Here is an 18,837-nt window from a genome sequence, read left to right on the forward strand (position 1 = left end):
GGTCCCACTTTACCACAGGACACGGCGAGTCATGTGTGTCTCCTGAAAGAGACTGTGTATCATAAAGCTGGATTCGACTAATAAAGTCCTACAAGCGTCACTTTTGGTTCATATCCTTCCCCGGCACTCAGAGTTTATGCCTGCATGTACATCTAACCTATTAAAAAGCAGGATATAGCAAATGAGTAAATAGGAGGAGACTGTGTCAGCCAACCAGTCAGCTTTGAATCTTTAGCAAAACATTTAGTCAGCGTTTCTATGTCCAGATGAATCCACTGTTTGGGGTTTTTAGTAAGATGGCTTAACTGTTAATGCCAGTTGACAATGTGATGATTTTTTTTTTTTGGGGTGGGGGGCTCATGGTTAATTATATTCATATACATAACAATTGTTCTGCTTTATTTGTAGGATATTTTAACCACAAGGAACTTGTTTCGTTTCAGACTGGGATCGTCATGTATTCAGATATTTAAAGTTGAGCAGTAGAGCCAGAATGATTTTTGATTTTTTATTCTTTTCCTAAAATTAGGTATTTGCCAATCTGTCCAGCTGACACAGCTGATAAATACATTTTAAAAACAGAAAAAAGTTGATTTAAAAAAACAAAACAAAACAAAAAAAACCCCAGGAGTAACACTTTTCAGCCATGTTAAGGTTTTTTTGTTTTTTTGTTTTTTTGCCTGTCCCGTTTGGCTCTTTTGCCATCAGAATTATTGTCTAAAGGCGAAGAAAGATGCCCAACGGATTTAATTTACCAAATGGACCATCCCAGCCTTGCCATAATGGTCCATTTGATTCACCTTTTATTGTTTATTTTATTGTATTTTCACTTGCTAAATACGGGACAGACTTGACTGGGGAAAAGAAAGAGGGTAAGAAAAACAGTGGAGAAGAGGGACGGTGATAAACGGCAAAAAACAACAAAATAAGCAGACGAAAAATACAAATATCAATCACCTGGATCACCTGTTGAGAAAGAAAAAAGAGAAAACAAGCAGAAGAAAAAAAAAAGAGCAACATAATAAACAACATCACCATGGTCTATGGGAATATGACAGTAAATACTAAATATTAAACATTATTGTGCAGCACGTAATATCGACAGCGCACAGTGTGCTTTGAGGTAGGAGCCAAAAAGGGTGTAGTTTGTGTGTGTGTGAGCACCCGTGTGTAAACCTGTGAGCATGAACGCGCTTGTATTAAAAGGTTCCTTCATGTAATGATCTGCTAGAGGGTGTGGGGGGGCCACAGCCCCGTCCTCCAGGGCATGAAGCAGGTATGGAGGAGATCATGTTAAGGTTGTTGACGTGGCTTAGTGTGTCCACCAGAGGACAGTCTGCAAATTCCCTGTTTGCAACACAGCTCCTACAACCAGTTGAGCCAAGCAAATTCGGGGAGAGCGTAAGTGAGTGCATAACTACAAATAACAAATATATTTGCAGTGACTAATATTTGAGCTGTCATAGTGTAACCATTGTAATACCTCGTCCATCCATCTGCTTCCGCTTATCCTTTTCAGGGTCGCGGGGGGCGCTGGAGCCTATCCCAGCTGTCATAGGGCGAGAGGCGGGGTACACCCTGAACAGGTCACCAGTCTGTCGCAGGGCTGGTGACCATTCGCGCTTACATTCAATCCCGCATTCACACCTATGGGCAATTTGGATTAACCAATTAACCTATCCCCACTAACTGCATATCTTTGGACTGTGGGAGGAAGCCGGAGTACCCATGCAAACTCCACACAGAAAGTCCCCGGCCTGATGGTGTAATTGAACTCAGGACCTTCTTGCTGCGCGGCAACAGTGCTAACCATTGTATTAACATTAAGAGGCAACTAGGTTTGTTGCTTTCATTTACAAAAGCACCATTTTTGGTGGGCGAGTATTGAGTTACTTAATTCTGGTGGTATTTTTTACCAGCTATTAAATTGCTGGTATTGTGAAATCTCTGCTTAGTAGTTCAGCTAATATCCATCTGATATCACTTATGGTTGTTAATTACAGCAAGATAAATCATTCATTTCTTTGCAGTAGTAGCCTTGTATCTGAGTCCTGCAGAATATGCAGTATTGGCTCTAATAACTGCAGGAGACAGTTGGTTCTGCTTTTTTTCTTCAGTATTATATGATAATTAGTTTTTCTTCAATAATATAAAATACAATTACTCACACATAAGTTGCATTTCACCTGACATTTATTACAGAACATGATATTAGACCCACCTCAAACATATTATTGTGGTAATGTGGCAACGCAGTGAAAACAGCGCGACAGTAACTTTGCACGGTAATAAGGTGCAACTTTCTTGTTTGGCTGGAAAAAATCTCCTCATTCAGCACAAAACTGCAGAAAGAAGCAATTACCTACCAGCTGTTAAACACAGTCGAGCAAAAAAAGATTTTTCTCCAGATTCAAGTTATTATTTGTCTTTCATTTGCCAGGTGGTCAGAAAAAAGAGACTCCAAATGAATAACAGTGTAACTGTTAGATGTGTAAATAAGCAGCTTGTTTGCAATAAAAGTTGATGATAAAAGTTGATGATAAAGTAAATCAGTGTTGTGTTCTCAACTTGTTTCTGTTGCCCCCAGGTGGCCCCAGAAGTCTGTTATTGTAGGTGTACCTAAATGAAGCCTCTGGTTAGATCAAAGTCCCCTTTATCTGCAGCAGGTGGGCAGAGGATAATTAATTAGTTTGAGAATTTTCTCAAAAAGTGCCTGGGTCCTTACTAACACGTTCCGAATCGAGAATCAGGCCTTTATTTAAAATAGACTGCAGTTGGAGACGAAAGAGCCCGAAGCACTGTGTGTTTGAACAAACTGTTCTTATTTATTTCATCAAAAAAATATGCAAGAAGGAAATCTGTGTGTTCTTTCTACCGTTTATGAATTCTTGCTATTTTTACTAAGATTTTTTCTCATCTGCTCACAATTGTTACGGCTATATTCATTTGTTTTTCCTGCCAAGTTGTTAGTCGGAAATGCAACATATCCATGTTTATTGGTTGTTGTTGTATTTTTAGCATAATCCAAATTTTCACTTAAATGAATTCTAGCAGCACAGTAGTGTAATCCTTTAGTACAAGCAAGTCCCTTTGACAGAAGTCCTCTTCCATGTGGTTCTATTGAACGGTTTTCTATGTAGCTATTTTAGAGCTGGACAGTTTGTGAATATGTCCATCATGAACCCAATAGCCCAAGCTGCTGCAAAGGCCGGTAATTTCCCTTCTCTAGGGGGAAATTGCAGGGCTTTTTATCCTGCTGACGTCGGAGAGTGACATGATTCCTTTGACGTCAGAGCTTAAGCTGTGGGCGTCATTTTTGTGTATTGTTTCAGTGAGTTCAAAGCGCAGCAGCCCCTCTGGTGGTGCCTAACAGCTGCTGATTGTGCAGCTGCTTCTGTGTCCATGCTGCTTCTCTCAGGTCATGGACATAAAATCATTCATTCATATCCTCATGCACAAAATAGTACCATAAACCCAGTGATCTCAGATTTTCTGTTATTTAAAAGTTTGAAAATCAGATAGGCCGTAGAGCAATTGTGATGCAATAGATGAACTATGTTTGCTATCTGATAAGAAAAATGATAACAGCAGCCTGAGATAAAGTCCACTGATATTTTGTATCATTGGGTAAACCTCTGCTGTGTATAGACATGATTTTATGTCAGTGACAGCAGAGAAATTGTTAGATCTCTCAGTGTAATGCAATATATGCTGACAGCACTACACACTAGAACTTACAGAATGAACATAAAGGTTAATCAAGACCTTTCGGAACAGCATAACTATAAAGGTTCATCACTGTGTGTTAGTTTCAGGGTACCCACTAATTTCGTCTGACCCCAAGTCGTGCTCATGCTAATTGTTGCCGTCCTGATTAAGTTAGTTATCTTTGAGCATGTGTGCAAGTTACAGTAACTGATGCAGAAATATGTATTACTAATATTTAGCTGTGTGCTGGCAGTTATCAGAGGTGTACCAACTTAGCCTATAAAATAACCCATGCAGAGTATTGATGGGGGCTCAGGTTTCGCCCATTGGCTTTTTGGAGGGACCACCAGGAGCCAATTAACAGCAAGAAAGGGAAGTGAGAGTCCAGTAGTGAGGAAGCAGCACACATACATTAGGACCTTTTATAGAACATGTAAGTTGCCTAAACTAAATAATAAGAAAAAGAGAATGAAGAAATGTGAGAGATTTAGATAAAGATTTCGTCTGAATACGTCTGAAACAGAGTCCCCCTTTATAATTATGTTGTGTGTCATATAGTCGTAGTCATATAGTTGACAGATTGGAATTAGGCCTCACTTACAGGACCACATACAGAACATAATCATGCTAACAGATTAGACCAGGGCTGTTTTCACACCTGGTGTGTTTGGTCCGTTGGTGATCGCCAACCTCGATCCAGACCAACTATCAGGCTCACGTTGCAAGATTGAGCTAAAACGCTTCTGTGGTCTGTTTTGTATTGTATTCTGGGATGCGGCAAGGTACTATATATGTGCAAGAGTCTGTAAAATATAGTTACTACTACTAGTTAGCAATACATTTTATGATTTCAGTTCACATTTGAGAAAATTCACACATAGTTTGGTACCAATTCTTTTAACATTTTAGCTGCACTTCTTTCTTTTGGGTCTTAATTAAAGACTAGCCTCTAAACTGTCTCTGTACTAAGTGTTGCTCCTCATGGTTTTGGCTTCTGCTGAAATTGTAGACCTGCCATGCTGAGTGAATTGTCTGTCAAAAGTTTAAAAACACTAAACAGTTGTTTTGGTTTGCATCAGATCTAATTTAGGTCTTTCTGAGCTTTCTAAGCACTACCCCATGTGACGACGATATTTTATAATGATACCCAACAGTTGTAGAAATACTCGAACCACAAATGATGCAAATGCTCTGCCAACCTCAATTTAATGATTTCTTGTTTTTTTCTGACTGTGTTTTGCTGTGCTTTGTCAACAGATGGAATCAGTGTGACGGGCTTACCAATCTCCAGTCCCCTCCGCCAAGTCCTCAAACCCAGGGCTGAAACCAAGCCCGTCGGCAGCGAGTCCAGCAAGGCTGAGTACAGCCACATTAAGGTGACTAAATAAAAGCCTCTCTGAAGTGCGTGGGGAAGAAAGGAAACCTTTGCTCAGTTCAAAATGCAAACAGTCTGTTTCTTGTGCTTTCTGGCTTGTTGTATGGTTTAGTGAAAATCCATTTTCATCCTTGTCCAATCTCACTGCACCTTTTCTCAAATGATAAGTATCTCTGGCTAGTTTCTTTACTTTCTTACTTTGCCTCTGTCTCTCTTCCTGTTCACACCAATAGATCTGTATACTGTGTGTGCATGGTTTTGCACAATTTACTGTCAATTAGACTTTCTTGTAAATGTCTGTGGAAGCAGTGTGTTTATGTGGATGGTAATACATCTTGGCTCCTGATGCACTCTGCTCATTGAATCTGAGCTGTAGACACGAGGGGAACATCTTGGGTTTTTGTACAAAAATAGCAAGAGTGAACAGGAGAATAAATTAGACTAGGTAATAAAGAGTGGTGGAAAGGAGACCGGCAGAATGAGAATGCACAGGATCAGCAGGGGATGTAGTTTCACTGAGGACTTGTGGGTATCTGAAGGGTAGAAATGGGCGGTCTGACTGAGTCTAGTTGCTGAGGGTTCACCTGTAGCACAGCAGACACCTGCAAGTGTGGAGACTGCATTGTGTTGCCTTTGAAAGTCACAATGCCACAATACCTGTGAAAGCTTTGTCCTGTATGAATCATCCAGAGAGAAAACCTATTTTGTTTTATGTTCAGATGTGCTACCGAACACACCTTTTCCATTGAAAAGTTTGATAGGATGATGACTAATTGTTGGGAGGGGGAAAAAAAGAAAAACCTTTTTTCATAGTCTAAGCCTTGGTGAACTTAGAAGCTTCTGCAAGGACTTGTCTAGCACTTACATGATCTTATAAAGGGAAAAAATGACTGGGCCAAATGATCGTAGATGAACAAAAAGTGGATATTGTGCTTTATACTATATTTCTTTAACTTAATGTAAAGATTTGGTTATACTGTATAATGCAAAACTGCTTATTATATTTTTTTGTGTGTTTTGTGTGATTAATGGCCATCTAAACAGAAAAAACTTACAACAAAATGTAAACTATTTTTGATCTTTTTATTAAGTATATACAATTATTAATAGTTGAAGCTCATATCATACATGGCCAAGAATTTAAGAAAATGAGGTTGGTGTATGTATAAATAATTCCTGTTAACCAGCGTTCAGGCTTCAGCCTGCTCTAAACCCTTGGTTTCAATTTTTGGTGAGAGAAGAAATTCCTAATATATTCACCTCAGATGCAAAGCTTTAGCTATGAGCAAAGAGGCCCCACCCACCTGTTGTTCGAGCTGGCATGAAGGGAGGGGAAAGGAAAGTAAACAGCTTTTTTCAGACAGGGGATGAACTGAGGGACTGCACCAGTGCCCAGGATGAGATGTATGAGGATTATTTGGGATCATGCAGAGTAACTCCAGCAGAGACAAAGAACAAAAATATGGAGCTGGAATTTAAATGACAGGATATCTTTGTGTTTTGAGCCTTTTTGTTTATGGTTTGGATAATCTGCAGTGCAAGGTCAAAAGCAGCTGCAATATTAGTTTGTTCAGAGAGAACATCTTATCAAAATTCTATTTTAATTTTCTGTACTTCCTAGACAGAGTTTTATGTATTGTTACGTTCCCCTGGGGGGGTCTAGGCGGTGAGGGGGGAGTAACAAAAGTGACCGGGTCAGAAAAAGGAGTCAAGGAGGCGAAACAGTAAAATGAAATAGTTTTATTGAAGTAATTCAACTAAAAGAGACGGACAAGCCGCTATCACCATAAAAGTAACACAAACAAAACTCAGGCGTTGGTCAGTAATGCCAAAAAAGTCAAAAGGAAAACGCAGCTCACCAGCTGGAAACCACAAAACACAGCTCACTAGCTGGAAACACCACAAAACACAGCTCACTAGCTGGAAACACCACAAACACTCAGCTCACTAGCTGGAAACACCACAAAACACAGCTCACTAGCTGGAAACACCACAAACACTCAGCTCACTAGCTGGAAACACCACAAACACTCAGCTCACTAGCTGGAAACACCACAAACACTCAGCTCACTAGCTGGAAACACCACAAACACTCAGCTCACTAGCTGGAAACACCACAAACACTCAGCTCACTAGCTGGAAACACCACAAACACTCAGCTCACTAGCTGTACCCACACAAATGGCACTCTGGCCCAGAGCTCACCCTGCTCTGGGCTTAAATACCTTTAATTGCTGATGGGAGTCAGCTGTACAGGAGGGAAAGGTGGCACCTCAGGCAGGAGGTAGTGGGACACGCCCACACAGGCACCCTCATTAGAGAGAGAGGCCCTGCTAGGGCCGTAACACCCCCTCCCATAAATGCAAACCCATGGTTTGTCAAATTTACGAGGGGCTTCGAACCATCACGTGTGTGTAAAACTCTTTTTGGATTTGCTGGATAAGTTGTTAAATATCCATTGTTTAAGATGGGCTGGACATTTTAATCGGTGGTTAGGCTTATTAGAGGCAGAGTTTGATTCTGGGTTTAAAAGCAGAATATGGTGCACGAACCTCCATAAAAAGACAATTACAAAGAGACTCTGGTCGTGCTAGAGTTCTGCCTTTGAGCAGGTTGTAAGGACGTGAGCTTTTTCTTTTCTTTCTTGTAGATGTATTGTTGGACATGCAGTAGACACCAGAGTGATTCATTTCACTGTGTGCACAATAGACGCCTATGCCTGCATGCTATAGCAAATTTATTCTGGGTTTGCAGCTGTATGACTCATTGTTGTTATAGGGTGTATTGTTTTCAGCACTTTGACTCAAACCTACAGGACCCAGCACACTTTTAATGCATTTTGACGTACAAGGGAGGAACAGGTATGGCATTGTTCAACATCCCAGCAAATAAGTTGGGTTGAGTGGATTCTATCATTCTTGGATGACTGTACACCCAATATTAACTGTGATTTTTCTAACAAGCTGTGTGTTTGTATGTCTTGAAAGCTTTCAGTCAAAATCGGGTGTGGACCATGTATGGACTGCTTAAGAGGCACCGTTGCTGTAAAAGTGGACAATCCAGAGTCTGTTTCACGCATTTCCACCAAAATAAAACAATAAGAGTGCCAGCATCAGTACAACACCACAACAATCCGTCACCCAAAGTTGGACCCACCGACTTCTTTGGCTTTGGAAGGGGTTAGCACAAATACTTTCCCTAGGAAGTTACCCCAGCTTCTGCTACATGTTATATAATAATGAGCTCTGAAACATGCAGAAATGTGGGTGGGTTCCTTAATGACAGAAACAGAATTTGCTCGTACCGACTCCACGTTGATCAAAACGAAGCAGCTGATTTGTTTTCAAGTGCACTCTGCTAAAGTTCATTGGCTTTAAAGCTTTAATGGCAAACCACAAGATTTTATGAGAGCAGCTTTGTTGTTTTAGTATTAGCAAACAAGCTAACATAGTAATAAATCTGTTTGATTGTAAGGAGCAGTCAAGCCCAGTTGGTTTATTTTGAGTAAAAAGGAAAAAGATTGCTTAAGCCATTAGATCAGTAGTGGTGACCATCAGGTAAATGTATTCCTTTAATATACAGATCTATATTGACATGTACGCTGTTTATGTTTTTATAGTCTCTTTCATATCACTGACCTCGTTATGACACCAGAGAGAGGGGACATAAAAGGTTCATGAGCTGCACGGCTTACTGTCAGTCAAAAGAATTTGATTTCACCCCTTGACACAGGATGATAGAGGACGCCATCCCTAAAACAGGCACTCTGTATGACGTCACCAATGTAAACGCTAAGTAGACTCAAATAAAAATCAAAGCAGAAACAGGAGGATATATGTGTAAAAGCACCCATAGAGGTCAAGTTTGGCGTGTAACATCTCAGACTTTCTTGACGGACATTGAAATTTAAACATGCTTTACGCAACTTTAATACCCCGTAGCATCAACACGGAACAGCAATTACATACATTACATAACATACATTACATAGGACAAAGGCTCACAGTACAAGACAGATTCCAGCATAAAGGTAGGAAACAAAGGATGATGTGGCTTCAGGAAGTAGAGTGAACAAGCAACCCAGCTAGCTGCTGCTGCATTGGGTTGGCAAGAAATTTGTTTGCGTGAGCAGATATGCTCATGTTTGTGAGACAAAACCCGGTTTTATCCAGCGAAGCCTCTACCAACTGGAATTTGATCAGCGTCGAGGGGACAAGAACAGCCAACATCAGAAGGACATTGAATTCATTATTGATTTTGGGGGTCACATCTGACCCTGAGCTGCTCTGTTTTGGCTAAAGTTATTTAACATTAGCTCACCTGCTAACCTGGATAAACTGTATAAGGTTGGTCTTTTTTCCAAATTCATTTAAAAACTTAAATTCCAAACTTGCCATAACCATATTCATAGTAACTAGCTTGGTAACGATGACCCATTTGAACCTCATTAAATTTTGCCCTTTTTTAGCCTTTGCATTGACAGCAGGCATTTACTGATTTTAACCATTATGCAGTTGCACAGATATTGCAGAGAGCCGAATTTGGCGCTGAGCACAATAATTGCTGTTATTAAATCCAATCTGTGGTTTTATGGGATTGTCCAATATTGATATTTTTGCGACATGGTTGTTTCTGGGAAGCAATTTATGCGTGAATGCCAGCAGCGCTTTCTTCCATATGTCTTCTCTCGTCCATTCGTCTTCTCTTTCTATATTGGTAAGACATAGTAGCAACCCACATGAATTCACAAACCCAGTGAAGAAGTGTTTACATCGTAGAAACTTTAAACATTGCTATTGTAACGAGATGGCTTTCTAACCATTTGATCATCCTTTATGAACTCTCTCCATGTTTTAGTGCCTTTTAGCATACAGCTACTGTTATATGAATACTGTTAATTCGTCATTGTGTGTGCGTGTGATTGGATGAGAGAGAATTTGTATTAGCTGATAATAACGGTTTTTGGCCGGGGGATGGATGGACAGATGCACCGGAAATTGAAACCCTTCTAGCCAAACTGGCTTGGCACTACAGTACCCTGTTCTCTGTGTATCTCCGTCTTTGCTGGGCCAGTGAAGTGTGAATTTGTTTCTAACACCTATACCAAATTTGTCTACTATTAACTGACAGGCATATGCTTCTACACGCTTTCTTCAATAAATCATATTCCTTCATGTTTTGTAAATATGGTCAATGTGTTTATCTGGCACTGTTGTGTTTCTTGGCATGAATATTTGCAGACTATGAGTAAGTGCAATCAATCATGACTGATCTGTATTCAGCACAGGAGGAGTCCACATGTTTATCTCACTGACCTTCCATCGCTCAATCTTAACACCTGTTTTTCAATGCTTCTACCAAACTGCAAATGCCTGTGGGCTTGAAAATGTGTGTGTGCTGTCAGGGTGGAATGGATCCACAGTAGGTGAAGGAGACGTGGCTGCTGGGATGTGCCGTTTTTCCCGATTATCTTCAAATCTTCAGGCACTCATCTCCTGCGAGAGCGAGGGCATGTCCTTAACTGGGTTTCCTTGACACTGTCAATTACTTTACTCACCTCGTCACCATAGCTTTATGCTTCAGTCTGTCCTGAGTGGGAGTCCATCACCTCGTGAAGCTCAGTTCTATTTGATTGTGGTGCCAGAACCTTGGTCGTGGACACAAACATCTGATGTGCTTGTCTCTGTTGAAAACATGAAACTTACTTGGAGTGGGAGCAGCTGCAGAGTTTTTTGTGTGGATTCTAGTGTAGGGTGACTTGAGTAACAGTAATCCCACTTTTGTGATTGTGCATGACTCTCTATAACACCGGCTGGTGTGCAGTCCAGTTCATTCACTTAGCCCTCCTGTGAACCTTTCTTTGGCGCTCGCTCGATGTCATCAGGGGCATTTCGAGGGGAAGCTGTGCTACAGAAATAGGCTGGCCCCTCAGACACGTTCGACGATTATCTTCAAAACGCCAAATGTCCGGCATGCTGTGAGACTGCATCCAGTGCAATTTTGCTCTCCTGTTCATAATGCCACATTATTGGAGTATAGAGATTGAGGTTAGAGTGTAGATGTATGTGCTCCTCTGAGGGAAACATTCTAGGACAGAAAGCTTTTACCGGGCTTCCTTGTGCCAGAATCAGGGGTCTTAGAGTGCACAATTTTCTGTGCGACTTGCACCTCCTAACCCAGCCAAATATGAAATGAAATAGTCTCATTGCAGGTGGTTATTTGGAAGACATTTCTGCAGTAATGTCTCTGATAGGGGCTCCCAAAGTGGATTTGATGCTCAGAGCCTTTTCTATTCTCTGCTTATACTTTATGTATAATTGTGTCTGTTCAACAATTTCACTGTTGGTTTATAAAGTAAACCTCATTCCTGATCTGTAGCTTCCTGAGGTCTTCCTGAGTAGCTTCACAGTAATAATGTGAAGGCATCATTCTGATTATCAGTTGAATCAACACCTCTAAAACAGTTCAAACAAAATATTAAAACCTTAAAATACTAACATTTTGTTCCTTCTAAAGAATGACTTCGTTGTCCAGCTACAAGCAAGTCGTTTTCACCAGCTTTCAGTGGAATTGTCCACACATTCAGGACCCTCAGGTGGCTTCGGTGAATTAAGAGACTTCAGCAGAAATAATCCGAACCAAAGAAACTCGGTCTAGGCCTAAAACCCGCTCTATTTGTCAGATTTCTTTAGCTGTGCCTTAGTCTTCCACTGAGTGAAAATGATAGCAGCCTGTAGCCTATAGATTTGCACTTGGATAATGTTTTTGTGAAAGAATAATAACATCTGTCAGGCTGGAATTGTTTGTGACTTCCTCAGCATGCTAATGCAATAGCCAGCATTCTGTCTGCACAGCTATCTGCTGTTTCTGTGTATTGAGTCTCTTTGGATCTGAAGTCTTTTCTTTCTGCTTTTTGATCATTTCAATTAAAAAAACTATTCATTATTGGTTAGTTTTAACTTCATCATGGTCTTCTCAGCTCAAATAGGACTAAAGTCCACAAAGACACTCAACAGCAGTTGTGTAAAAACACTACGGTGTCAAAGATTGTGGCTACATAATCACAGACAGTGACAGAAGAGTGCAAATGACAGCTTAAGTTTAGAAAAATCAGTTTAGCAGTTCAGACTAAAAAAAACAAACAAGGGAAAATAAGTTAAATGGTCTGAAACATTGTTACAAACATTCACTCATGCTTATATTCACAACAATGGAAATTTTAGATTTTTGAATAGGATGTAAATGAAAACCAGACAACACATGACACACATTTCAAACACGTGCAAACATGGGTTCAAATGGGGTTCAGCTCATGTGAATATTTAGTTAAAATATCCTCAAACTAGTAATACTGTGTGAGGTTGTGGTTATAAACATAAATCTAGATGATTCTGTATCCGTTAATGTAGAAACACTCGTTAGTTCTTATGAGTTTAGGAGCTAAATTTTCGAAATCTCTTCAGGAAGCATCGACTCAGCAAACTTCAAAAACCTTTCCAGGATTTATTCTTTTTTTGTTACCTTTTGAACCTCATAACACACCATTACTATGTCATAACTTGAGCAAGGTTTTATTTATTTTCAGATTGTCGGTAAGTCCCAGACACACATATATTCCAAGACATTCATCTTAAACATCCTGGCAACAAGGAAAATTGAATCGTGCTTGAGAAAAGCTAATGTAAGCACTTTTGAAACCGTAGACGAGTGTGCCTATGGCTGTGTGCAGTGAGAAAGAGCTATGCCTTTGGAAAAGAAATGCTGTCCAACACACACACACAGTTGGTTGAGTGTTGGGGGTGGGCGGGCAGAGCTTCTTCAGGCCTAATCAAATCCAGTAGAGACAGTCAGAGTCGGCTTGCTGCCTGCCAACCAACCTGCCTGCTATTTTTAGAAGCCCAGCCCTGCCGATGGCAGTTCAGCTCTCTCCACATATCTCTCGTGATAGAGATATTTATAACTGCCACAGTTGTCTGCCCAAGTGTGAAACTCCAGCTGAACAACTGAATGATTTTCTCCTCTGTGGCGCAGGATTAAAAATGTTCTTTCTTATCTCTCCCCTTTGGCTTATCCACAACCAACTTTATGTTCAGTTGTATAGCGCTTTGGGTTGAGATTTTTGAAGACTGTGTGAATTTAGCTATAGGATGCTGTGCCTATGGAAGAAATTAAGCATTTAAAGCTGATTGCAGGTTTGTGTCAGGCCATTTTCCGCCAGATGTGGCATTTTCTCACTCTTTTTTTGTGTGCTTTGTTTTAGCAATGGGTGTCTAGAATGACAACTGATGCATTAATGCGTGTCACCACAACCTGTGCTTACCTTAGAACTCCGTCCCATCATGCTAAACTAAGCTCCTTGCATATAGCTTCTTTTTTTTCCTGCTGTTTTTAGTTATGTGACAACCCCAAGATTTATAGACTCTGAAAGTGGTCATGACGCTGGGAATCAAATCTGAAATGACTGTTAAATGTTTCCAAAGACTTCTGAAAAATATGCGTTTGTTGTTTCAACCCACTGTTAGTTGCATAAGCTATGTAGTTAGACAAAATGCTATTTGCACTGACAATCTAAAAGACTGAACTCTCTCGTGTCTGATTTGATCATTCCATATCACACCATAAAATTTTGGAAATCCACTGCGAGACAAAGTAGAAGCCTTCACTTTGTTAGAATTTAGGTTGTGTTTTTCAGTTAACATGACATTAACAGTTGGGCGCCTTCCATTTATTTAGTTAAAATGTTGGATAGTAGTTAAGTCAGATGAACTGATATGGCAACTGTTCAAGACTAGACACCGTCTGTGAGCAACTGCTAGCAATGCAGAGACTATAGCATTGTGACAGTGGAAATTAGTTATTAGATTATCATAATGTTTTTTTCCCAATCTAACCACTTATTGTTAGTTACTATTGCTGCCATAGACGTCATACTACAATGACCCTGAAGTTATAGATGAATCCACGTCAGATAGCATGCAAATTTATCTAAATGGCACTCACCAGTGTATTGAAAATGAATGAATGGGATGTTTAGTGTTGGCCAAGCAATGGCATCTCACCAAGAAATCTAAAAGTGCAGCACAAAGTGAACATTATTATCTCATCTTTACCTGAAGGAGCTTTTTCAAGATGAGCACAATTCATACAATTCAGCACAGTTAATAACACGTTTTCTTTCCGGGCTATCCATTACTACCGGTCTTTATCCAAAACGCTAGTTATTGACGTCTATAGAAAATTGCACGTCTTAGCAGAGAATGTGAGTTGACGCTGCAGTGTCACTCCCATGAGAAGAGTAATGTTAGTCGTTCCAAATATTGACTTTAAGCTCATTAGAATTGTACAGATGCTGCTTTTTTTGCTTCATATACTGTATGTCTGTGTGTGTTTGCACGATTCAATAAATCACTGCACCTATTTCCCCACCTTTTTGTTTTGTTTTTTTCCAAGGTGTGGCTCGAGGCTTTTTGCCCAGTACAGTAACTAATGCTTATTACAAAAGCTGAAAAATGAAGTACTGTGTTTTTCACTTCCAGGGCTCCACACTGGTGTAATAACAGAAAGCTTTGATATCAAAGCTCACTTTGGTTGTAAACAAGTCGATAGCGTTTTATTCACAGAGACACAGGATAAAAGCAATAATTCAGTCAACCTATGATTAGGCTTCCTGTGTACCCAGACATCTTGGCTTTGGCCTCTGTATCATGGTGGATAGTATCAGTCTCTGAAGGCTGAACTGAACTTTACTGCGACAAAGAGAAAAGATTTTGTAGACTTTTGTGAGCATGCTGTTGATGTCCATGATCATCATCTGTGTTTATGCAAAATGTTCAAAGTGAACAGTTCTCAGGTGTTGGTTAGATTTCTAACTGTGGTGTTCTTGAGAGTTGAGGGAATGTAAAATAATGGAGACTAACCAAAAGGCATAATCATCATGAGCTGTAAGTAGACAGAAAACCCGCTCACTGCGCAGTGTCATTGGATTTGTTCCTACAAGCCATTTATTTCCCTGTGCTTCATTTACCTGTTGGCACTACACAGTCGTCACTGATTGTGGTTTGAAATCCTGCCTGTGAACCACAGCTGTGCCCATAGCACCTTTACTTTCCCTACTTTATCAGCATATGGCTGCCTGTTGTCTCCGGGCTGCAGCAGGTACATCGCTCGTGCCTCAGTGCGAGTTGACGTGAGGAAACATGAGCGGGGAGAAATGGGAAAATAGATGGTGTTGGCTGGGGGATGTGTCACCAAGATGTAGTGTGGACGCCTCCAGAGATTTCTAGATTTCTTATTATATTTTATTTTGCCTCTGTTTTGCTCTTTGCTACAAAAATGTAAGCAAGACATGCTATAGACTCTTTCATGCTCCAGGTAGCGGTTTGATGAGCTCAGATGTATAATTTACTGCATTTCCTTCTATATAAAATACAAACAAAACAGAACTACAGTTGAGTGTGAGCCTTGTTTTTTACCCCCTTTTGGTTGTTTGCCTTACACGTAGCTTTTTCTTTAAAGGTTAGTGAATGCATCACTCATTAAGTTAAACCTCTGAGCTTTACCCAAGTGAGAATCGTTTATATTTGAGCAAACTGTGAAAGGGAGAACTTGATTTCCTCTGAGAGTCATCAAGCCTGTTGCTTCAGAGGAAATCTTTAGAGCCTAGTTGCAACATGCAAAGGGAGCACCCATTTCTAATAGCAGAAACATGAGTCGTCTTATTCAGTATTAGCTCTTTCATCCTGGCTGTGCTCGTATATAAATGCACAGGGAAGACTAGTCGGTGTCATTCATCTTTTCCCCGATGGCCTGTCACGGCTACGTTAGTGCTAACGCTGTGATTTGGGACCTCCTGTCTCTAACTGATGGCCAAATGATCTGGTCCATTAAGACATGTTCCCCAGGGACATCTGAGTTTTGTATTCTTCTTTCTAATTACTACTCATGTAAAATGCACAACTCTGTCTGAGCTCCCAGGCAGCTTTTTATTAGCTAAGCAACAGTTGGTCGACTGGCTTGTCCCCATAGATTTCTTTATTGGTATTTTTGTCTTCTATCTTTTAATAAAAGAACCTAAACATAAGTATATATCATATTTAAAGTGATGGTGAAGAAATAGAATGTGCAAATAGGATTTAAATGGTAAAAATATTTCTCAAATCTGAAGTCAAATTTGTGTAAAGATTAACCTTTAGGCCAAATTGGTTCTACATAAAAACCAGGGAGGTTTAAATGGAACCTGTTACACTCCAACACTCCACTTTGGCAATTTGTTAGTTCCAGTCATACCAGAAGTATATAATGAATAGAATATTTAACAGACCAGAATGTGACGTGAAAGCTACAGTTGTAAGAGTTTTCTTTTACTGCACTTTATGGACTCCTGTGAAAATACACCCATGATTTAAAAGCTTATAGAATCACGTGTAGCCACAAACCTCTCTCTCACACGATCTTTGTTACAACGTTGCTTCAGTTCATTGAGGTTTGTGAACATTTGTTTATGCACAGTTCTTTTAACTTTCCACTACAGCATTTCAGTTGTGTTGACTTTGGCTGAATCCTCTTCTTGATCAACACTTCAATGTTTTTTTGTTTTTTTTTCTGTGCTTGGCATCATCTTCCTGTTGCGTTTCCCAATTTTAGCCAAGCTTTAGCTTGACATTGACTCCAGAATAATTTGATATATGGAGTAGTTCAGGTCCTTTAAGGTCCTGTGGCTTAAAAAAACAACCCAGATCATTACCTACCTATTTTCTGCTGTGCTCATGATCAATCTTCTGCTGCATTTAGCTGTTGGTCAGATGGTCTCACATCTGACTCTAGAATATTTTGCTATACTGATGTGTTCATGGTCATCTCAATGATCGGTGCCCAAGTCCTCTAGTGGCAAAACAAGGCTGAATCGTCACACGAAACACAGCAGCTGTTTACATTGTACAGACAAAAAAAATAAAATAAATAAAAGCACCTCATCTAGCACCTAGCACTACTGATGTGTGTTACACATCAGTGAAATGTATGAAAGTACCTTGACGTAAACTTTATGGATGTTAGAATGGTGGATAAAAGCGGTGCATGAGCAGCATAGATCTGAGCAAGGTGTTTGCTGTCTAACCCATGTCATCCAACCCAACTTCTGAAAAAAAGTGACAGCCCAATTAAATATGGAAACATTTACTTTTAAGTTAATGTTTTAATTGGCAGGTTATGAATTAGAAATGACCTCCTACAGCAAGGAGGAGTAACAGGCCCAAAAATATCAAAGACAGCACAACCCGCTGTGATCAAGTAAATGAAGCTCAGTGAAAAACCGCCCCAAGAAGGTCACAGTAAAGTTTTGTTTATTAGCTTGGTGTTCATGTGTTCGTTTGTGAGTGTGAAATTGTTGGTATATGCAAGCCTAGGGGGTGAAATTAGTAGAGAATCAAGCGTTTCATCATGCTTGCTGGACTTGAATCCATGTGTGAAATCCAGTGAGGCAAGCCAAGCGTGGCTCCATATGCTGCTCGTGGTCAATGACTGAACCGGTGTCAGTCAGATCACCTTTGGATGCACCAAAGTCACCCTCAACAGGATGTTTGTGTAGCAACTGTGCTTCTGACAGGTCTTTGTTGGCGAGTTATTTGTTTATATTTAGTGTGTGTGTGCATCAGCATGCAGTTTATAATTTGCTCTCAGCTCTTCAAAGCAGGTTTCACATCTTTGTGGTCGACTGCTGCTGATAACTTATAAGAACAGCAGTGGGGGTCCAAGGTGTGATGAGAGGCTTCTTCTCGTAGTCTCTCCAGCTGGTAAATGGTGTGACACCTGTACTGGACCACAGGGTTACATAAAGGAGCAGGCGTTTGGTGTCTGAGGCACCCGTGGGTCGTCTGTTTACCTCTGATCACACATGAACAGAGGCAACACTGCGTGTGTGCAGTAGCCAGCCTGCATCTCATACAGATGCAACTCTGTCCCTGAGAAAATGCAGTGCTGCTGTTCATCCTCTTTCCTTTCCTTACATGACTCACAACCTATAATCAGATTGAACAGTATGTAAGCGAATTAGTCAACACTCCGACAACAAATCAAATTACTCTGGATGAAATGGTTCTTTTATCATCCACAGGAAGTACTTACACTCATGAAGCAGAAACACCTGGGTTTGCATTGTATGAGTAAGTGCCCAAATAATATTGACAATAGCTACGGATTAGTTTACTGTCTAAATTTAAGACCCTGTGTGTAGAATTCACAGGCAACAGTTGGCCACAATAATAATAGCGATTACGAGAATCATTATAAAGTTGTAACTACTTTTTATGAAACTTGGTAAATGATTATTATATATATATATGAAACATAGATAGTTCTGTTTGAGTAACTGAAGCATGTGAAAAATCTTAAACGTAATGACTTGATTAAAGATTATTCATCTAAGAGTGTATACAGAAGTGGCACAGCAGCATTGTTCCATTGTTACAGCTCCATTTTTGGAGGACCATGATGACCCTGGTGTTGTAGCCAGTCAGGGAGCTGTGATTTTAAATATTTGCACAAGCGGTACGCAGGCGTTTCCCTGGTAACCGGGTGTTGTTGGGTGAGGATGCAGAGAGAGCGAGAGAGAGCGGATTTGTGAGCAGGGACAGTCCTGAAGGGTTTCAGCGAGCTCAAGAGGAGAGAGAAGCTTTAATTGGCTTCTGATTTTCATGGGACTGTGTGGACTGCATGTCCCTCCTGAGGATGTCACTACCTCAGCACTCATGTAGATT

General features: G+C 40.3%; 1 protein-coding gene across 5 annotated transcripts in view; it reads left to right on the plus strand.

The window, feature by feature from the left end:
• The window catches only part of trappc9 (trafficking protein particle complex subunit 9), a 238,906-nt gene that overhangs the window by 82,287 nt on the left and 137,782 nt on the right, over positions 1–18,837 (plus strand). For all 5 annotated transcript variants that reach the window (XM_086279548.1, XM_086279549.1, XM_086279545.1 and 2 more), the window contains one exon: positions 4,966–5,084. In XM_086279548.1, coding sequence (XP_086135674.1) covers positions 4,966–5,084 — 119 coding nt within the window. The remainder of the gene's footprint in view (positions 1–4,965; positions 5,085–18,837) is intronic.

This window comes from Aulonocara sp. 'chitande type north' Nkhata Bay, linkage group LG22, assembly GCF_057382095.1.
Source record: "Aulonocara sp. 'chitande type north' Nkhata Bay isolate Kocher_YH1m ecotype deep benthic linkage group LG22, A_spYH_male_GT1.1, whole genome shotgun sequence".
Classification (NCBI taxonomy): domain Eukaryota; kingdom Metazoa; phylum Chordata; class Actinopteri; order Cichliformes; family Cichlidae; genus Aulonocara; species Aulonocara sp. 'chitande type north' Nkhata Bay.